The sequence below is a fragment of the Pan paniscus genome, chromosome 9 (assembly GCF_029289425.2).
Source record: "Pan paniscus chromosome 9, NHGRI_mPanPan1-v2.0_pri, whole genome shotgun sequence".
Lineage (NCBI taxonomy): Eukaryota > Metazoa > Chordata > Mammalia > Primates > Hominidae > Pan > Pan paniscus.
Window position 1 is genome coordinate 126,965,769 of NC_073258.2, and position 19,479 is coordinate 126,985,247.

The window sequence follows — 19,479 nt, forward strand, 5'->3', positions numbered from 1 at the left end:
TAGATCAGATACAGTGTGACCCCCACAGTGCTGGCATAAGCACACAACACAGACACCTCACCCAGGGTGGGAGTTGGAGGGTGGCAAAGGGATTTCTCCATGAAGCTTCTCGAGGGAAGTTGGCCTCTGAGCTGAACCTAAAGGATGGGCATTTAGTGAAGTGAATGCAAGGTGGCCAAGGGAGGATCCAGGCTGAGGGCAAACCATATGTAAAGGCCCAGAGACAAGAATTAATACGATTCAGGGATTTGTCCTAGTCCACTTGGGCAGCTATCACAACATATCCTAGACTGGGTAATTTATAAATAATAGAGATGTATTGCTCACAGTTCTAGACACTGGGAAGTCCAAGATCAAGGCACCAGCAGATTCAATGTCTAGTAAAGGCCTGCTTTCTGCTTCGAAGATGGTGCTTTCTCACTGCATCCTCACATGGCAGAAGGGGTAAGGCAACTTCTTTCAACCTCTTCTAAGAACACTCGTCCCTTTCATGAGGGTAGAGTCCACATGACTTAATCACGTCCCCAAAAGCCCCGCCTCTTAACACTATCACATTGGGTATCAGGTTCCAACATAGGACTTTAGGGAGGACACCAACATTCAGACCACAGCAGGATTCAGTGTGACTGTTTCTGCCTGGATCGAGAAGAGTGCGAGAAGAGGAACTAGAGCCACTGAGGGGTTTTAAACAGGAGCAACACGAACAGATTTTCCTTTTAGAAGAATCACCTGGGTGACCTTGTGGAGAGCAGATGAGGATGTCAAGGCAGGCAGCAAGGAGGCCAGATGGAGGCTGTGGTTGCAGTCCGTGTGGCAGGGACAGGGAGTGCCTGAACCATCATGGCAAGAATCAGATGGATCCCAGGGTGACGCCAGCAACAAGAAGTGGGTTAAGTCGGATGGCCAGGTTTCTGGATGGAGGTTCTACCCCTCCCAGAGATGAGGAGCACCAGGGAGGAGCGGAGTGAGGGACAGAGTGAGTGGTGCAGTCTGGGATGTGGTGAATGAGGGTACCTGTAGGACATCCCTCAAATAGGGGGTTGGGCTGATTGGCATGGTCCTTGGGGGATGATCTGGGCTGTAGATAGTGATGTGGACATCATGGAACAGGATGGCATCACCCCAGAGGGTAGAGTAGGGGGCCAAGGAGGGAAGCTGGAGGGACCCCACCAACATTTAAGGGACAGACCAGAGAAGGGGACACTGAAGAGGTGCCCACAGAGACAGGAGAAAAGCCAGGAGAGTGTGGTGTCGTGAAGCTAAGGAGGAAGTGATCACGGTGCCTGCTGGATGCGGTCCCAAGTAGGTCAGTGGTGGCCTCACTCAAGAAGAGCAGTTTCAGTGGAATTTGAGGTGTGGACACTTGCACAGAAGGAGAAGTGAATGGGAATAGAAACAGCTGGTAAACTGCCCACTCCGCCTTGAAAGTGGCCTTTGGGATCGGGCGCGGTGGCTCACAGTTGTAATCCCAGGACTCTGGGAGGCCGAGGTGGGAAGATCGCTTGAGCCTACGAGTTCGAGACCAGCTTGGGCAACATGGCAAAATCCTGTCTCTACAAAAAATACAAAAATTAGCCAAGCGTGGTGGCATGCACCTGTAGTCCCAGCTATTAATACGTGGGAGGCTGAGGCAGGAGGATCACTTGAGCCTTGGAGGTTGAGGCTGCAGTGAGCTGTGAGGCACCACTGCACTCCAGCCTGGGTGAAGGAGTAAGACCCTATCTCAAAAACAAAAAACAACAGAAAAAGTGGCCTTTGTGGAGAAGGATGAAAGGGAGGGAAGAAATGATGGAGGTGGGCTTTACTAATGGCAGGGGAGGAGATGTGCTACCAGTGAGGTAACAGCAGAAGCCCCTGAGGTTGGGGTGAGGGGGCCAGGCCTAAGGCGGAAGCCAGAAGAGGAAGAAGGCAGTGCTGAAAGACAGGAAGGAACTTGCCAGGGATATGCAGGAGGGACAAGCTGACATCCGGGTTGACCCTGTGAAGTTCCCCTAGGTGCCAGCCAGTTGCTCCCTTCAGCACGGACATTCCAATCTCAGGGCAAAAGGGAAAAGGCCTTCAAGTGTTTCTCACCCAGAAGCTGCTCCCTTCCACACATTGAGTAGTATGTTTATTAAGAAGCACTGAGGCCTGTAATCCCAGCACTTTGGGAGGCGGAGGTGGGCAGATCACCTCAGGTCAGGAGTTCGAGACCAGCCTGACCAACACGGAGAACTCCCGTCTCTAGTAAAAATACAAAATTAGCCGGGCATGGTGGCGTGTGCCTGTAATTCCAGCTACTCAGGAGGCAGAAGCAGGAGAATTGCTTGAACCCTGGAGGCGGAGGTTGCAGTGAGCTGAGATTGCGCCATTGCACTCCAGCCTGGGCAACAAGAGTGAAACTCCATCTCAAAAAAAAAAAGCACTGAGCAACTCTCCTGTCCTCCCACAGGGCTGTACTTCAAGCTGTGGGCAAGCCCTTACCATCGCCTCCGTGCATCTGTCTTCCCCCCTGAGCTGTGCAGAGCTGGGACCAAGCCTTCTTCATCCTTGCTCGACACTCAGCTGTCCCAACACTTGGCCCATACTTGGCGCCGTCAAGCCCTGTTTATCTGAGTGTTCCTCGAGTGTCCTTCTGCTCTGGCTGGAGCCTGAAGAACCATCCCTGGCCTCGGGGAATTTTTACTCTAAAGTGGGAGATAAGCAGCAGAGCACATGCTCTTTACAATGAAAAGCACTATGGCCTTTGAGGGATGGAGGTGGGAAGGGCTGGGTTAAGCAAAGCTTTCCTGAATAAGCTGCAAAAATGGGCCTTGATCCCTTTGTAGCTCATAAGCATGATGACTGGGTGTTCATGCACACGTGTGAGGTGTGCCTCCCTTAAACCTTGTTAAGGGTTGTTACCCGTGTGATGGGAAAAAAAAGAAAAAGGAAACAAACAAACAAAAAAACCCAAAAATAGGCCTTGCTAGAAGAAGGGCGTTTTGCAGAGCGGAGTTGGGGAAAAGGAGGGCCCTGGGCGGAGGTGTACTTGGTAGAGTCAAAGCAAACTGGGCATTTGGGTGCAGTGCCAAGTGCCTGATCTACTTTATGTAGACTCATCTAATCCTTGCAAGAACACCAACAACCAGACACCATAATTTGATGAAGGAAGCAAGCCTAGAAAAGTTGCGTGACTTCACCAAGGCCACACAACTAGTAAGTGATGAGCGCTGGTTGTGAACCCAGGCAGTTGACTCCAGAGCCCTCCCAGGATGGGCAGCTCATCCGCTTTGGCGGGCTGGTGAGAAAAGGAGGAAATCAAATTGGAGGGGGAGATCATGAATCTTACATGGCCTAATTAAACTACCTCCACCCTCCAGCATTTCGTGCACATAGTTTTAGGATAGGGTTTCCCAAACTGGCATGGCCTGGAGCAAGACGCTCGGGAAGACATTCACATTTCTTGTAGAGTGAAACAAGTGTGGGGAATGCTCCGTTCCCTTCTACCCAAGGTGCTTCACAGCGCTCACGAACATCTGAAGAGCTCTCAGAAGTGGGAGGCAAAGGCATCTCTTTCACCCAGGACTTCCAGCATCTTGCCTACACCACGCTGTTTGCAGCGGCTCTGCAGCATACTGCAGCGCTGTTCATAACGCCCATGTGGGATCACCGCTTAGAGAAGCAAAGAAAGCACTTTGGCATAAGACGGGGTTTCCATCCTCATCGGCATCAACCAGTGTCTGGGACATGAACTGGCGGCCGCTGCGGCCTGGCTTCCCAGCTGCCGCCCGGGTCTGCCCCTCCTACACTGCAGCCCCGTACACCCCTCGCTGTGTGTGACCTTTGGAAAAGTTCCATCTCTCCAAGCTTCATGTTTCTCATTTGTATAAAAGGAAAAAGGTACGAACACCCCCCCTGCAGGGTGTTAGGAGGATTAAATGGGCGGAATAGGGTGTTTTTTTTCCCTTCTCCCCCGCCTAGAACAAAACCCAGGTTTCCGGTTGTCACGGTGGGCGCCGGGGGACCCTGGCCACGGGCTTCTCTCCGAGTTGCTGCGGACCGCCCCGACGCAGCTAGCGGAGAGGACGGGAGCCCGGAGTCATGCAGAAGCCAGGCTGGCCGGGGCTCGGGCCGCAGTGGACACAGGGGCTGCCCCGCCCCGCGTCTCCCGCAGCCGGATCGTGCCCGAGAGTCTCCCGGGTCTGGACTGGGCCTGGCGGCGTGGGAGGGGCAGGGCGGCGGGCGGCGCTTCCGGAGAGCGGGGCCTGCGCGCTGCTCTTCCCCGCGGAGCCCGCGCAGTCCGCGCAGCCCTCATCGCAACGGGGCCCGCGCGCAGGTGAGCCCGGGGCGGGGTCGCGGGGGACCGGGAGGCGCGGCGGGGCTCCGTGGGGTGGGCGACGGAGCGCGGCCGGCCTGGGCCCCGGAGTCCCGGCCCCACCGAGAGCCGCAGGGGTCCGCGCCGCCTCCGGTCCGGCCTTGCCCTGCTGGCGGCACATCCGCTTCCCTTCTTCACCTTTCTGGCACCCGCAACACGCAAGTGGCATGAAAGGGCCCTCCGAGGAGAATGTCACCTTTTCTGTCGCAAAGAAGCTCGCGCGGGGCGGCTCCCCTTTCGCTTGCCTCGCTGGAAAAGCCTGGCGCTCAGTGCGTTGTGGATATCGTTTCTCCTCACATTCTTCTCTGCTCCGGTCACAGCCTCTTCCTCTGCTCTTCGGGTTGTCATTGTGGCAGTGATTCAGCAAGTGCATAATATTAGTTAGGGTCAGGGACCTATCGAGGCATTACACCACAGTCATGGGCAGCTACACACGGGCTGGGCAGCCACTGTGCCAACGACTAGGGTGACCGCGGTGGACCAGACAGATCCAGTCTTCTGGTCCCCAGGGGACAGACAGGTACGCTAGAATCACAGCATACCCTAGAAGTGCAACAGAGAGGGGGAAGTGTGGAGAACTCCCGTTGAAACACCAAACCTAGGGGACACCAGGATCAGGAATGGCTCAGAGGGAACCACATCTAGTTATTTTTTAGATTTAAGAGAGTTGATATGTAGGCACACAAATCGTTAAGTGTACAGCCCAACCATTTTCCATAACACGCACATTTCCTGATTCAGAGCAATCAATTAAACATGACTACATCCCTGGCTTCTAACGCCATAAAATATGTTTGCCTGTTTTGGATTTTCCATCCATGGAATCATACATCATGTACTTTTTTTTTTTTTTTTTTGAGATGGAGTTTCGCTTTTGTCTTCTGGGCTGGAGTGCAGTGGCGCAATCTCGGTTCACGGCAACCTCCGCCTTGTGGGTTCAAGCGATTCTCCTGCCTCCTCCCGAGTAGCTGGGATTACAGGCGCCTGCCACCACGCCCGGCTAATTGTTGCATTTTCAGTAGCGACAGGGTTTCGCCATATTGGCCAGGGTGGTCTCGAACTCCTGAACTCAGGTGATCCGCCTGCCTCAGCCTTCCAGAGTGCTGGGATTACAGGCGTGAACCACCGCGCCCAGCCCTTCATGTACTCTTACGTGTGTGACATCTGACATTCAGTATGTTTTGTGATATTCACCCATGTTTAGTTAGCAGTTTATTCTTGTTGGTATATAATATTCCATTGTATGGCTAGACCACAATTTATTTATCCATTCTACTGGACACGGGTTGATGGACAGTCGTTTCCACTGTGGGGTTATTTTGTATCTTGCTGCTACAGACATTCTTGTGAATGTCTTTTGGTAAACATCTGTAAGCAGGCGGGGAACAGTGGCTCACACCTGTAATCCCAGCACTTTGGGAGGCTGAGGCAGGCAGATTACGAGGTCAGGAGTTCGAGACCAGCCTAGTCAATATGGTGAAACCCCGTCTCTACTAAAAATACAAAAATCAGCCAGGCGTGATGGCGGGTGTCGGTAGTCCCAGCTATTTGGGAGGCTGAGGCAGGACAATCGCTTGAACCCGGGAGGCAGAGGTTGCAGTGAGCCGAGATTATGCCACTGCACTCTGGCCCAGGCGACAGAGGGAGACTCCGTCTCAAAAAAAAAAAAAAAAAAAAAAAAATGTAAGCACTGCTGTTTGAGTATATTCGTAGGACTGAAATTGCTGATGTGTGTATGCTCATCTTAGTCTATGGCCAAACACTTCTCCACCGGCAGTGTTCGAGTTCCCATCCCTGCACACTCTTACCACTACTTGATAGTCTTTTTCTCTGTAGCCATTTGGCTGAGTGCCCAGCAGTGATGCATTGAGGTTTTAGTTTGCATTTCTCTGATGACTAATGAACTGTTTTTATGTCTATTGCTCATTTGAATATTCCTTTTGTGAAGTGCCTGCTCAATTCTTCTGCTCATTTTTCTGTCGTCTTACTAGTTCCATTGAGTCCTTGAAATATTTGTGATATAAGACATTTATTGGATATATGTGTGTGTGTGTATATATATATTTTTTTATTTGATTTTTGAGACGGAGTCTCTGTCACCCAGGCTGCAGTGCAATGGTGCAGTATCAGCTCACTGCAACCTCCGTCTCCCAGGTTCAAGCGATTCTCCTGCTTTAGCCTCCCTGCTTTAGCTGGGATTACAGGCACCCGCCACCACACCCTGCTAATTTTTGTATTTTTAGTAGAGATGGGGTTTCACCATGTTGGCCAGGCTGGTCTCGAACTCCTGACCTAGTAATCCGCCCGCCTCGGCCTCCCAAAGTGCCGGGATTACAGGTGTGAGCCACTGTACCCAGCCCTGGATATATATTTTTAAACATTTTAACCCTTGGGAGATTGCCTTTTCATTCTCCTATTTATGTCTTTTGATGAACAGAAGTTCTTCATTCTAATGTTTTTTATTTTATCATTTTTTCCCCTTATAGTTGTATTATTTGAGTCTGGTTTTTAAAAAATCTTCCCTAGCAAGAAGACTCAGATGAAAGTAAAATTAAAGCTGGGCATGGTGGCTCACGCCTGTAATCCCAGCACTTTGGGAGGCTGAGGTGGGCGGATCACTTGAGGCCACGAGTTAAGAGACCAGCTTGGCCAACAAAGCAAGATCCTGTCTGTACCAAGAAAAATTAAAAAATGAAAAAAATAAATTAGGTAGGTGTGGTGGCTCACATCTTTAATTCCAGCTACTCTAGAGGTTGAGATGGAAGACTGCTTGAGCCTTGGAGGTTGAGGCTGCAGTGAGCTGTAATCACAACACTGCACTCCAGCCTGGGTGACAGAGCAAGACCCTCTCTGGAAAAAAAAAAAAAAAAAAAAAAGGTCAGGTGTGGTGGCTCATGCCTGTATGTAATCCCAGCACTTTGGGAGGTTGAGGCAGGCCAATCACTTGAGGTCATGAGTTCCAGACCAGCCTGGTCAACATGGTAAAACCCCGTGTCTACTAAAAATACAAAAATTAGCTGGATGTGGTGGCGAGCACCTGTAGTCCCAGCTACTCAGGAGGCTGAGGCACAAGAATCACTTGAACCCAGGAGGCAGAGGTTGCAGTGAGCTGAGATTGTGCCACTGCACTCCAGCCTGGGTAATGGAATGAGTCTGTCTGAAAAAAAAAAGAAAGTCATGGGTCCTTCTCACAGTCCCAGGTGTGAACACAGGGGGCCACCCTAGGTCTGCACCATAGTCTACAAACCTCTTTGAGAACACTGTATTGTGTCTATCAAGCTATAAATGAATTATATTCAGGACTTTAAGTGACATTGTCCTGCAAACCATAATTAATCCTACCCAAATGTTTCAGCAAGTGTTTGAGAACAAAACAGCCTTTGAAACCAAAATTCTTTTAAATGTAAAGTCAAAGTCAGGTGAAGTGTAGATGGTAATTTACTTATTTAAAGATGTAAAAACTGTTTCAAACAATTTGCACCTTTAAACAGACCAGGTTTTAGCACTCAACTGAAATCCAATACTTTCTCCATTCATTGGCCTGATCTAATCAGACACATAGTTTCCTATTGCTGCTGTAACAAATTGCCACAAACTTAGTGGCCTCAAACAACACATATTGATTATCCTGCCGTTCTAAGATGGGTCAGCAAGGCCGTGCTCCTTCTGAAGGCTCCAGGAAAGAACCCATGGACTTGCCTTTTCCAGCTTCTAGAGGCCACCTGCATCCCACTGCCGCCTGCTTCCCTTGGCACAGCTCTTTCGTCTGCCTCAGACCTTCCTGCCTCCCTCTTGAAAGGATCTTTGTGGTTACATTAAACTCACCTGGGTAATCCAGGAATCCCTCCCCATCACAAGGTTCTTAATCACAGCTGTCAAATCCCCTTTTGCCATGGAAGGTAACATATTCTCAGTTCTGGGGATTAGGATGTGGGCCTCTTTGTGGGCCACTATTCTGTCTACCCTAGATAGTGATTCCTGCTTAACAGAAATCGAATATGAACTCTAAGAGATACATATTCTAATTATATGCCTTCACAGGCTCCAGTACATTCCCTATATAATAGAAATTGGAGACCAGTTTGACATTGGATACTAAATACACTTTGGAATTTTTTTTTTTTTTTGAGACTGGAGTCTCACTCTGTTGCCCAGGCTGGAGTGCAGTGGCATGATCTCGGCTCACTGCAACCTCCACCTCCCGGGTTCAAGTGATTCTCCTGCCTCAGCCTCCTGAGCAGCTGGGATTACAGGCACGCACCACCATGCTTAGCTAATTTTTGTATTTTTAGTAGAGACATGGTTTCACCATGTTGGCCAGGCTGATCTCAAATTCCTGACCTCATGATCCGCCCACCTCGGCCTCCCAAAGTGCTGGGATTACAGGCATGAGCCACTGTGCCCGGCCCACTTTGGATTTTATACAGCAAAACTCCATAATGTTTCCTTTACATCAATTTCTGCACATAATACTGGAAAAGCATTCTAGAAAGCACTAAAGGTATTGTGCTACTTCTTTTCTAAAGAAATTCTTTACTAATTTTCTTTTCTTTATTTTTTTGAGATCGAGTCTCGCTCTGTCACCCAGGCTGGGGCACAGTGGTGCGATCTCGGCTCACTGCAACCTCTGCCTCCCAGGTTCAAGGGATTATCCAGCCTCAGCCACCCAAGTAGCTAGGATTACAGGTGTGCGACACCATGCCTGGCTAATTTTTGTATTTTTAGTAGAGACAGGGTTTCGACCTGTCGGCCAGGCTGGTCTTGAACTCCTGAGCTCACATGATCTGCCCACCTCGGCCTCCCAAAGTGCTGGGATTACAGGGGAGCACCAGCACACCCGGCTAAATTTTGTATTTTTAGTAGAGAAGGGGTTTTGACAGGCTGGTCTGGAACTCCTGAGCTCACATGATCTGCCCACCTCGGCCTCCCAAAGTGCTGGGATTACAGGCATGAGCCACTGAGCCCGTTCCCTTTACTGATTTTCTATCAAGTCATAGCTCTTACAAAGTGGGTATTTTTGGTATGATTCTACTTTATGAATTTTTTCAAAGCACAAAGAAAGCGACTGCGTATTAGACCACACAGCAAATCAGAGAATAGGCAGACCTAGTGAGTAGAGCTTCCAGTTGGAGATTTGGGTTCATTACCTTACCTACTTGTCAACCACATCTCAAGATATGATGACAGTTACCAGGTCTTGGAAAGATTAACACGTGTTTGAATGTGTGACAGTTCCACAGCTCCAGCTACAAAAGAACTGAAAAGGAACAGGGAAGGTGCATGGCGTCTTGGATTCCAGGAAGTAGGCAGTGTGTATGGTTACTGGAATTTACCTGCCATCTTGCTCAATTATCCTGTCAAAGGTGCTGTTATTTTTCTCTTTAAAACGTTTCCATGTTTCTCATGAGGGCTTATACCACCGTACTTCTGGTGGCATATACTGCTGGACAACTGGATTTCTTCTTAACCAAGCAATGGAAAAGCAATTTCCCCCAATTAGCATGCGTTGCCAAAAGGGCAAGTCATTTCATAAAATGAGAAACTGAAACTTTAAAATCTACATATATTAAGTAGATTAACATATTATGTTAATTTTTAACCTTTATAATATTTACAAATCAAATGATGCTCTAGTTTACAAGTGCACCAAGGCCAAATAATTAATATTAAAATTAAAACAATTGAAAAAATATTTCAATAGTGCAAAAACCAAGTGACATCATGTTTACTACTGGGGGCAAAAAGGCATCCTGAACGGCCCTAGCTGCAGCCTACCACTTAGGCTGTCTGAAATCCCAAGCATATTGGGAAAGAAAAGAAACTCATATACATACTCATAGTCAACATCCAGTGCCTTTTTGGTGGCTTCACATTTAGCTGTGTTGCTTTTTCAGATGTCTTCTCTGGTTCCTGTACCCATTCCAACTCTTTGCTCTGCCTCCTTTGCTGCTATGGTTTAAGTTCTCCTTCTTTTTTGAACTTTGATATACGATCACAAATCCTCAGCATCCCTTGTCTTCTACGCATCAGTGAACAAAGCATTAATGTGCAGCATAGAATGACATTCTTTAATTTTTTTTATTGAGATGGAGTTTCGCTCTTGTTGCCCAGGCTCGAGTGCAGTGGTATAATCTCAGCTCACTGCAACCTCCGCCTCCAGGTTCAAGAGATTCTTCTGCCTCAGCCTCCCAAGTAGCTGGGATTATAGGCGCCTGCCACCATGCCCAGCTAATTTTTGTATTTTCAGTAGAGACAGGGGTTTTACCATGTTGGCCAGGCTAGGCTTGAACTCCTGACCTCAGGTGATCCGCCGCCTTGGCCTCCCAAAGTGCTAGGATTACAGGCGTGAGCCATTGTGCCTGGCCACATTCTTTAAATTTTGAAACCTTTTATTTCAGTGTGTCTAATAATACTTGCTTCCATGAGTTCTCAGGTTTGTTTTGATCTCACAGATCCACCAAAGAGAAAGCAGCCCTGTGCCAGTTGCTCTGCCAGCCTTTCACAGGAGAAGTGTCACTAGAATACTACAGCCCCCACAGGCTCTGCTCCACAGAAACTTAAGGCTGAAAGAGTGTCCGCCATCAGGGACATCCTCTGTCACTACGGTGGGAAGAGAACATGGCAGGTTGCCTTTCTAAGGGATTCTTGGGTCTTTGTATTTCCACATAAATTTAGAAGCAGTCTGACAACCTCCCCACCAAAAAACCTAAAAAACAAAAATCTTCTAGACTTTGGAACAGCACTGAATTAATGATCAGTTTGGGAAACGTTAACATTACAAGTTTTATAAACCATGAACATAATATATCCCTCCAATATCTAGATTATTTTATATACATAGTAGCCCACATTTTCTAAGCATTTATTACATGCCAGGCACCATTAGGACTTTACATAAATTATTTCATTTAATCTTCACAATAATGCTGAGAAGGAGGCTCTAGTACTTCCATTTCACGGATGGAGAAACGAGTTTAGCAAGGTGGCCAAAGGTCACGGTTAACCAGAGATGAGAATCAGGCACTCTACCTGCAGTCTGCAGTCTGTACCACTTTTTGACATGACCTTCCTGAGCTGACGGCTGCAGGGGCGATGGGTCTATGGATGGAGTTATTCAGGGGGAGGCAGACTTGGAGGAAAAGTCTCCCAAGATTTCCTGCATGTGCTCTCTCTCTACTGTTCAGCTTCTGTCTATCTGGATACATAATTATTTGTCCAAATAGCAACTGTCCTTCTTCTGCCATTTCAGGCCTTACATAGGAAGTCCTTCTAAAGAGCTGCCTGCCAGCTGCCCTTCCCCAGATCCCGAATATCCTCCTGGCCAGGTGGAGGAGAGAACAGTTCCTCAGCTGGTCATGCTGAGCTCATACCCTGTAAGTCTGACCACACTACACAGCTTTGGCTTTATCTAGAATCCAGCTCCAATCACAGTCGTGTCTGGCCCTAATCTCATGAGGAATGAAGGACCCATTTAGAGAAGAAGCCTCTGTCAGGCATTAGGAGAGAAACAGAACTTTGCAGAGCTCATCCATGGGGAATGAGAGCAGGGTAAGTGCAGCCTTTGTGATTCTCTCTCTTTGCCCTCTATAGGATGGCTGCTCCATGAGGTCAAGACTGGGTCTCCTCCCTCCTCCCCCTTCACCAATGCCTGGTCTCACGGGGCTAGTTTTGACCCCCACGCTATGGCATCATCGACCTCCCTCCCAGCTCCTGGCTCTCGGCCTAAGAAGCCTCTAGGCAAAATGGCTGGTGAGTGGAACCGGACTCGCGACTCTGCTGTGTTCCTGAGTGTAGTGCTCAGCCTCCATAGGGCGCGGTGGGAGGCCTGCCTGGTCCAAACTCAGAGAGACACAGGAAGGCTGACGTGGGGAACTCCTGACCTGAATTCAGGGCCTGGATGCTTTGTGGAGAGTGAGGAGGGGAGGCCTGCGTCAGCTCAGCCAGATCTTTATCCTTTTGGCTCAAAGGTTTTCCAGGCCTGCTCAGCTAGCTTTCCTAGCCTGGAAACCACTGTGCTGAGTGCTTAACACTGTCTCTTGTCGTCTAAATCTTTGTTCCAGAACCATTTAGAGGAGAAGCCAAGCAGAGAGAGAAAATGAATCAATCCCCACCACAACTATCTGTCCTTATCAAAGGCTGGGGAAGCTGTTTTCATCTCCTTATGGAATCCCATACTCCAAACACAGACCTGAGCAGTGTTTCTCCCCCACAGACTGGTTCAGGCAGACCCTGCTGAAGAAGCCCAAGAAGAGGCCCGGCTCCCTGACATACCTGACACTGCATTATCTCAGTTAACTTTCAGCAACTAAGACAGGTCCACAAGTCCCCAGTCAAAGCCGTGTCCCTGACTCCAGAGTGTGGGTTCTGAATCACGAAGCTCTCCGCTCCTCAGCAACTCTGAGCAGTAGCCTCTTCCCCATTTAGCGACAATCTAGGATTTCTTGGGGCCAAACAGATGCCAGTCCTCCGTACCCCTTCCTTCCTGTATACGTAGCCCTTCCTAATTTAAGTCCACCTCCCCTCAGTGCTGAAAGTGGGCTTCAGGACTGATGGATCCTTGCTAGCATAACGTAGCTCTGCCTGCAGACTCCCAGTGGTTGACTAGTCAGCTCTAGTGGGAAGTTCTGCTTAAGATGGGCTGGGCTGGGGGTACCGGATATCAAAGGGCCTGGAGTAGTGCAAGGCCATTTCTCTTAACCAGGCTGGTGGAACACTCTCACATAAGGATTCCAGAGTTCTGACACGTCCAAACCCTTTACCTTTAGAGGGCACTTTTAGGCAAGTCCCAAAAAATAAACAAAAATAGAGTGCTGGGCACAGTGGCTCACGCCTGTAATCCCAGCACTTTGGGAGGCTGAGGCGGGCAGATCACGAGGTCAGAAGTTCAAGACCAGCCTGACCAACATGGTGAAACCCCGTCTCTACTAAAAATACAAAAATTAGCCAGGTGTGGTGGTGCATGCCTGTAATCCCAGCTACTCAGGAGGCTGAGGCAGGAGAATCGCTTGAACCTGGGAGGCAGAAGTTGCAGTGAGCCAAGATCGCACCACTGTACTCCAGCCTGGGTGAGAGTGAGACTCTGTCTCAAAAAAAAAAAAAAAAAAAAAAAAAATAGTGGAGCAACAGGTCTCTGAGAATAAGATGTTTCCCAGTGCAGGGAGGTGGGCTGCAGTCTGTCTGTCCTCCCTGGGAGGTGGGGCTCCTCCCTGTGTGGGCAGTGAGAGGGCACCTGGTAACACACAGGCCTGAGCAGTGTTTCTCCCCCACAGACTGGTTCAGGCAGACCCTGCTGAAGAAGCCCAAGAAGAGGCCCAACTCCCCAGAAAGCACCTCCAGCGATGCTTCACAGCCTACCTCACAGGACAGCCCACTACCCCCAAGCCTCAGCTCAGTCACGTCTCCCAGCCTGCCACCCACACACGCGAGTGACAGCGGCAGTAGTCGCTGGAGCAAAGACTATGACGTCTGCGTGTGCCACAGTGAGGAAGACCTGGTGGCCGCCCAGGACCTGGTCTCCTACTTGGAAGGCAGCACTGCCAGCCTGCGCTGCTTCCTGCAACTCCGGGATGCAACCCCAGGCGGCGCTATCGTGTCCGAGCTGTGCCAGGCACTGAGCAGTAGTCACTGCCGGGTGCTGCTCATCACGCCGGGCTTCCTTCAGGACCCCTGGTGCAAGTACCAGATGCTGCAGGCCCTGACCGAGGCTCCAGGGGCCGAGGGCTGCACCATCCCCCTGCTGTCGGGCCTCAGCAGAGCTGCCTACCCACCTGAGCTCCGATTCATGTACTACGTCGATGGCAGGGGCCCTGATGGTGGCTTTCGTCAAGTCAAAGAAGCTGTCATGCGTTGTAAGCTACTACAGGAGGGAGAAGGGGAACGGGATTCAGCTACAGTATCTGATCTACTTTGACTTTTAGGAGACAGCCCTGTAGCCTAGTAGTTCAAAGCGCAGCTTCTGGAAAAGGCTGTCGGGGTTTGTATCCTGGCTCCTGCACTTATTAACCCATAAAAAGTAACTTGGTCAAGTTACTCACCCGCTCTGTGCCTTGGTTTCCTCACTGACCAACAGGTTTCCATTGCTATGAAATGAGAACAGTATATACACTAAGGGCTCAGAACATGGCCTAGCACATGTATTCATAACAGGCAGCGCCTAGCACAAATCAGCTCCTCAAGTTAATAGCTAGTAGTAGTAACAGTAATAGCATTAGGTTTCTCTAAGATCAGGCTGGAGATGTCCATCAAGAGCTGGGAAGGTGCCAGGAGGGACATTGGTTTAGTAAGGCAAAATGATGCAAAATAATAGGAAAGAAGTGCATATAAGTGTATCTGGGGAGGGCCATGCTATTGCAGTAGGTTTGGAAGTGTGGTAATAGATAAAAAGATAGAAGAGGCAGGACCTGTTGGGGAAAACAGATGCTGGGTTTGGGAGGTGTGACAACGCTGTGATTGGTCTCTTTCAGATCTGCAGACACTCAGTTGACACTTGTTATATCATGGGACCCCGGAAATTGGAGTAAAGCTAGAAACAGAAAACCCATGCAGGGCCTCGGATTCCCACAAATGTGACAAGAGGTATAGGGAGTGAGTCGCAGCGCTTTGCTCGTGACCCTGGGATCAGAGCACCCATCAGGCTTCCATTACTGTGGGCTCCCTAAGAAGACCATGGAGAGCTTGGGGACTCCCCCAGGAAGGCCGTGAAGCTGGGGATTCCCCCTAGGAAAGCCATGAGGAAGCTGGGGACTCCCCAAGAAGGCCATGAGGAAGCCAGAAATTGGAAGTGGTAGGAGGTGGTACTGATCAATGATGGCCAGCAGGACTCATCTCCTGCCTAACTGGACAGGAAGCCTGGCGCCCACTTCTGTCTTCCCCTGGAACTGGGCACTGGCGTACACTGGTATCCCTCCTAAAGAAGTGACTCACCTGACTGATCAGCAAGAAGCCTAGATTGCAGGCCTCACCATGGATGGTCTTCCTAGTTGCCTGGGGAAACCCTGGAATGGGCGTCAGGAGAAAGCAACAAGAATCCAGTCCTTCACACTCACACTACTCTGTTCCTCTTCCCAGAGACATCGATTCACTTCAAAGAGCTGTAGGGAAGATGCAGTCAGCACTGCACTGTATTTTTTATTTATTGCCTAGGTGCCATTAAAGACACAAACCTAGAAGCCTAGAGGCCATTCTGAATATGGGGGTGGGGTGGTGGAGGGAGCAAGTGAAGAGATGGGAATCCAGGGCTCAGGGTTCAACGCCTTCACCTGAGATCACAAGCCCATGGATGCTGTGACATCTGGGAGCTTCATCAGTGGTCTGGCTAAAGCTGATACTTTCACAGTCACCATCTTCACCTTTGGACTGGGAAGAATCACCATTTTTCTTCTGGCAGATGACTGTATTCCTTATAGGACAGGCAAGGTTTCATTCATCTGTTCTCAGTAAGTTTGTTGTTGAACTGAAATGAATTTCATTATTTCCTCCAATGTGTACTTTTGTGCCCCCCTCTCACTTCTCCCTATCATGACCCCTCTTTTGCTGAAAAAAATTTTTATTATTTTTTCTATCTCTAGTTCTAGAAAGAGAAAATTTATTTTTTAAATTATAAACTATTTTGCCAGGCGCCATGGCTCACACCTGTAATCTCAGCACTTTGGGAGGCCGAGGCAGGTGGATCACCTGAGGTCAGGAGTTCAAGACTAGCCTGGCCAATATGGTGAAACCCTGTCTCTACTAAAAGAACAAAAAAAATCAGCTGGGTGTGGTGGCTGGGGCCTGTAATCTCAACTACTCGGGAGGTTGAGGCAGGAGAATTGCTTGAACCTGGGAGGTGGAGATTGCAGTGAGCCGAAATCACGCCACTGCACTCGAGCCTGGGCAACTGAGCAAGACTCTGTCTCAAAAAAAAAAGGCCAGGCATGGTGGCTCATGCCTGTAATCCTAGTACTTTGGGAGGCTGAGGTGGGCAGAATACAAGGTCAAGAGATCGAGACCATCCTGGCCAACATGGTGAAACCCCATCTCTACTAAAAATACAAAAATTAGCTGGGTGTGGTGGCATGGGCCTGTAGTCCCAGCTACTCGGGAGGCTGAGGCAGGAGAATTGCTTGAACCTGGGAGGCGGAAGTTGCAGTGAGCCGATATTGCACCACCGCACTCCAGCCTGGGTGACAGAGTGAGACTCCATCTCAAAAAAAAGAAAAAAAAATTATTTTATTATGCACAAAAGGATTAACAAATAATATGTCCACTCATGTGCCTACCACCCAGTTTAAGAAGCAAAACCTTATCATCCCTTGTAGTGGTCCCTTTGTGCCCTGAATTGCAGTCTCCCCTTCCCCCACCAGAAATAACCAGCATTTTGAATTTTGAACTTCTTGCTTTTAGCTTTTCTCTATACATTTACTACATATGTATGCACCTCCACCAGCATACTGTGTAGTTTTACATGGTTTTATATTTTATGTAAACAGCGTTACAGCGTTTGTATTCTGCAGATTCCTTTCCTCGTTCACCAAATGTGAGATTTATCCATGCGGATGGATGACATGCCAGTTATTAATAATACACTTTCATCCCACGATGTAAATATGCCACCATTTAGTTACACATTCTTCTCCAAATGGGTATTTGGTGTTCCTAGGTTTTTGCTATTAAAAACAATGAGCCTCTGAACTTTTTTGTACATTTTCACAAGCAAGATTTTCTAGGATTTAGCCTAGAAAATCCTGCTGGGGCTGGGCGTGGTGGCTCATGCCTGTAATCCTAACACTTTGGGAGGCCGAGGCGGGCGCATCACTTGAGGCCAGGAGTTTGAGACCAGCCTGGCCAACATGGTGAAACCCTGTCTTTACTAAAAATACAAAAATTAGCCAGGCATGGTGGTGCACGCCTATAATCCCAGCTACTTGGGAGGCTGAGGCAGGAGAATTGCTTGAGCCTGGGAGGCAGAGGTTGCAGTGAGCTGAGATATCGCACCACTGCACTCTAGCCTGGGTGACAGAGCGAGACTCCATCTCAAAAAAAAAAAAAAAAAAAAGAATATACATACTATTTTTCTAGAAGATGCCACAGTTTCTTCCAAATTGGCTGTACCAATTTAAGTTCCTACAATTTGTGTTTAAGAGTTCCCACTTTTTCATGTTCTTGCTAACACTCAGTTATCAGATTTTTAAATGTTTTCTAATCTGGTGGATGAAAACTGGTAACCTATTGTTATTTTTTTTCCTTTTCATCATTTTTATGAAAAAAAAAATCAAGCATATACTGAAAGGAAGAAGTTTGATGAATCCCTATGTGCCCGTCAGCTAGCTTCAACAATTACCAACTCTGAGCTACTCTTTTATCAATAATACCCTACTCATATCTCTCACTCCCCACAAGATCATTTGAAGCAAATCTCAGAAATCACTTTATTCCTAAATATTTAAGTATGCATCTCTAACTTATTAAAATTTTTTTGGTTTTGTTTTTTGTTTTTCTGAGACGGAATTTCACTCTTGTTGCCCAGGCTGGAGTGCAATGGCGCAATCTTGGCTCACTGCAACCTCTGTCTCCCAGGTTCAAGTGATTCTCCTGCCTAAGCCTGGGATTACAGGCATGCACCACCACACCCGGCTAATTTTTGTATTTTTAGTAGAGATGGGGTTTCACCATATTGGCCAGGCTAGTCTTGAACTTCTGACTTCAGGTGATCCACCTGCCTCGGCCTCCCAAAGTGCTGGGATTACAGGCGTGAAGCACCACGCCCAGCCTAAAATAATATTTTACCTTTTACTTTGTGCTTTTTGTGTTTTACTCAGGAAGTCCCCCCCTACATCTGCTTTCTTCTGTATTTCTTTTCATATTTAGGTCTTTAATCCACCTGGATTTTTTGTTTGGGTTTTTGTTGTTCTTTAGTCAAAGATCCAATTCTTTTTTCTATTTAAATAACCATCATTGACTGACTAGTCCATCCTTACTCCACCCCTACTGATTATGATGTCACTGCTGTCACATATTGTCATTCGTGGGGGGCTGTTACTGGGTTCTCCAGTCTCCTCCCTTTATCTGTTTGTGTATCCCTGTGCTGGTGCCACACTGCCTTGTTCACTGATGTTTTTAATAAGCCTGCACCATTTGTATGTCAATTCTTCCTGCTCTTCTTATCCATCAAAAATCACTTTAACTTTTCTTGTTCCTTTACTCTTCCATATAAATTGTTTATTCAACCATCAGGTTCCAGGAAAAAACCTGTTAGTATTTTCATTGGACTTACATGGAATTTGTAGATTTTGAAAAAACAGATATTTTTATGAGTCTTCCTATTCATAAAAATAGTATGTCTCCATTTACTTATGTCTTTAAGTGTATTTCAATAAAGCTTTCTATCTTTTCCACATTGGTCAGCTCCTCTTTTTATTAGAATTATTCCCTAGCATTTCATATTTTCTGTTGCTGTTGTAAAGGGTAATTTTACATTTTTATCTATTACTGATATAAAGAATTGTAATTTATTTCACATATTGATCTAGTATTAAGCAGCATGCTGAATTACTTAATTCTATATGACTATAAACTTTGCAGGGACTTGCTGTTGCCCAGGCTGGAGTGCAGTGGCGTGATCATGGCTCACCACTGCCTCGACCTCCTGGGCCCAAGCAATGATTCTCCTATCTCAGCCCTCTGAGTAGCTGGGACCACAGGCCTGTGCCACCACTCCTGACTAATTTTTCTGTACTTTTTGTAGAGATGGGGTTTTGCCATGTTGCCCAGGCTAGTCTTGAACTCCTGGGTTCAAGCCATCTGCCTGCCTGGGCTTCCCAAAGTGCTGGGATGACAGGTGTGAGCCACCACACCTGTCCTGTTGGATTTTCTATAAACAGTCATACAATTTGCAAAAGAAAACAAAAACTTTAGTTCCTTGTGTGGTTCCTAAGGCCTCCAATAAAACAAAGTGACAATAGCAGCCATCCTTGTCTCATTCCTTAGAAGGAATGCTTCACACATTTCTCCACTAAATGTGTGCGTTGTAGGTTTTCTGATACATAATTTTTTCTTTTTTTTTTTTTTAGTCTTGCTCTGTCGCCCAGGCTGGAGTGCAGTGGCGCAACCTTGGCTCACTGCAACCTTTGCCTCCCAGGTTCAAGCGATTCTCCTGCCTCAGCCTC

At 48.0% G+C, this 19,479-nt stretch overlaps 1 protein-coding gene and 1 pseudogene across 5 annotated transcripts; both read left to right on the forward strand.

Annotated features, from left to right (window-relative positions):
- The first annotated feature begins 2,795 nt into the window (after positions 1–2,795).
- Positions 2,796–2,893, forward strand: LOC112441317 (small nucleolar RNA U13; annotated as a pseudogene).
- Positions 2,894–3,926: 1,033 nt separating this feature from the next.
- Positions 3,927–18,706, forward strand: TIRAP (TIR domain containing adaptor protein). 5 transcript variants are annotated; one of them, XR_004664930.3, is made up of 4 exons: positions 3,927–4,297; positions 11,927–12,085; positions 13,606–14,309; positions 14,800–18,706. XR_004664930.3 is itself a non-coding variant. In XM_034931770.3 (4 exons), exons 1-4 carry the CDS (start codon positions 4,063–4,065, stop codon positions 14,817–14,819), a joined length of 993 nt encoding a protein of 330 aa, XP_034787661.1. In that variant the 5' UTR covers positions 3,927–4,062; the 3' UTR covers positions 14,820–18,706.
- Positions 18,707–19,479: the final 773 nt, after the last annotated feature.

What these genes read in the sequence shown, in the direction of transcription:
- TIRAP (XM_034931769.3), top strand. Translation starts at nt 4,063, where the DNA reads ATGCAGAAGCCAGGCTGGCCGGGGCTCGGGCCGCAGTGGACACAGGGG. An exon ending in GCAACGGGGCCCGCGCGCAG is followed by an intron (nt 4,298 to 11,926) that starts GTGAGCCCGGGG and finishes TGCCCTCTATAG; the next exon opens with GATGGCTGCTCCATGAGGTC. An exon ending in GCCTCTAGGCAAAATGGCTG is followed by an intron (nt 12,086 to 13,605) that starts GTGAGTGGAACC and finishes TCTCCCCCACAG; the next exon opens with ACTGGTTCAGGCAGACCCTG.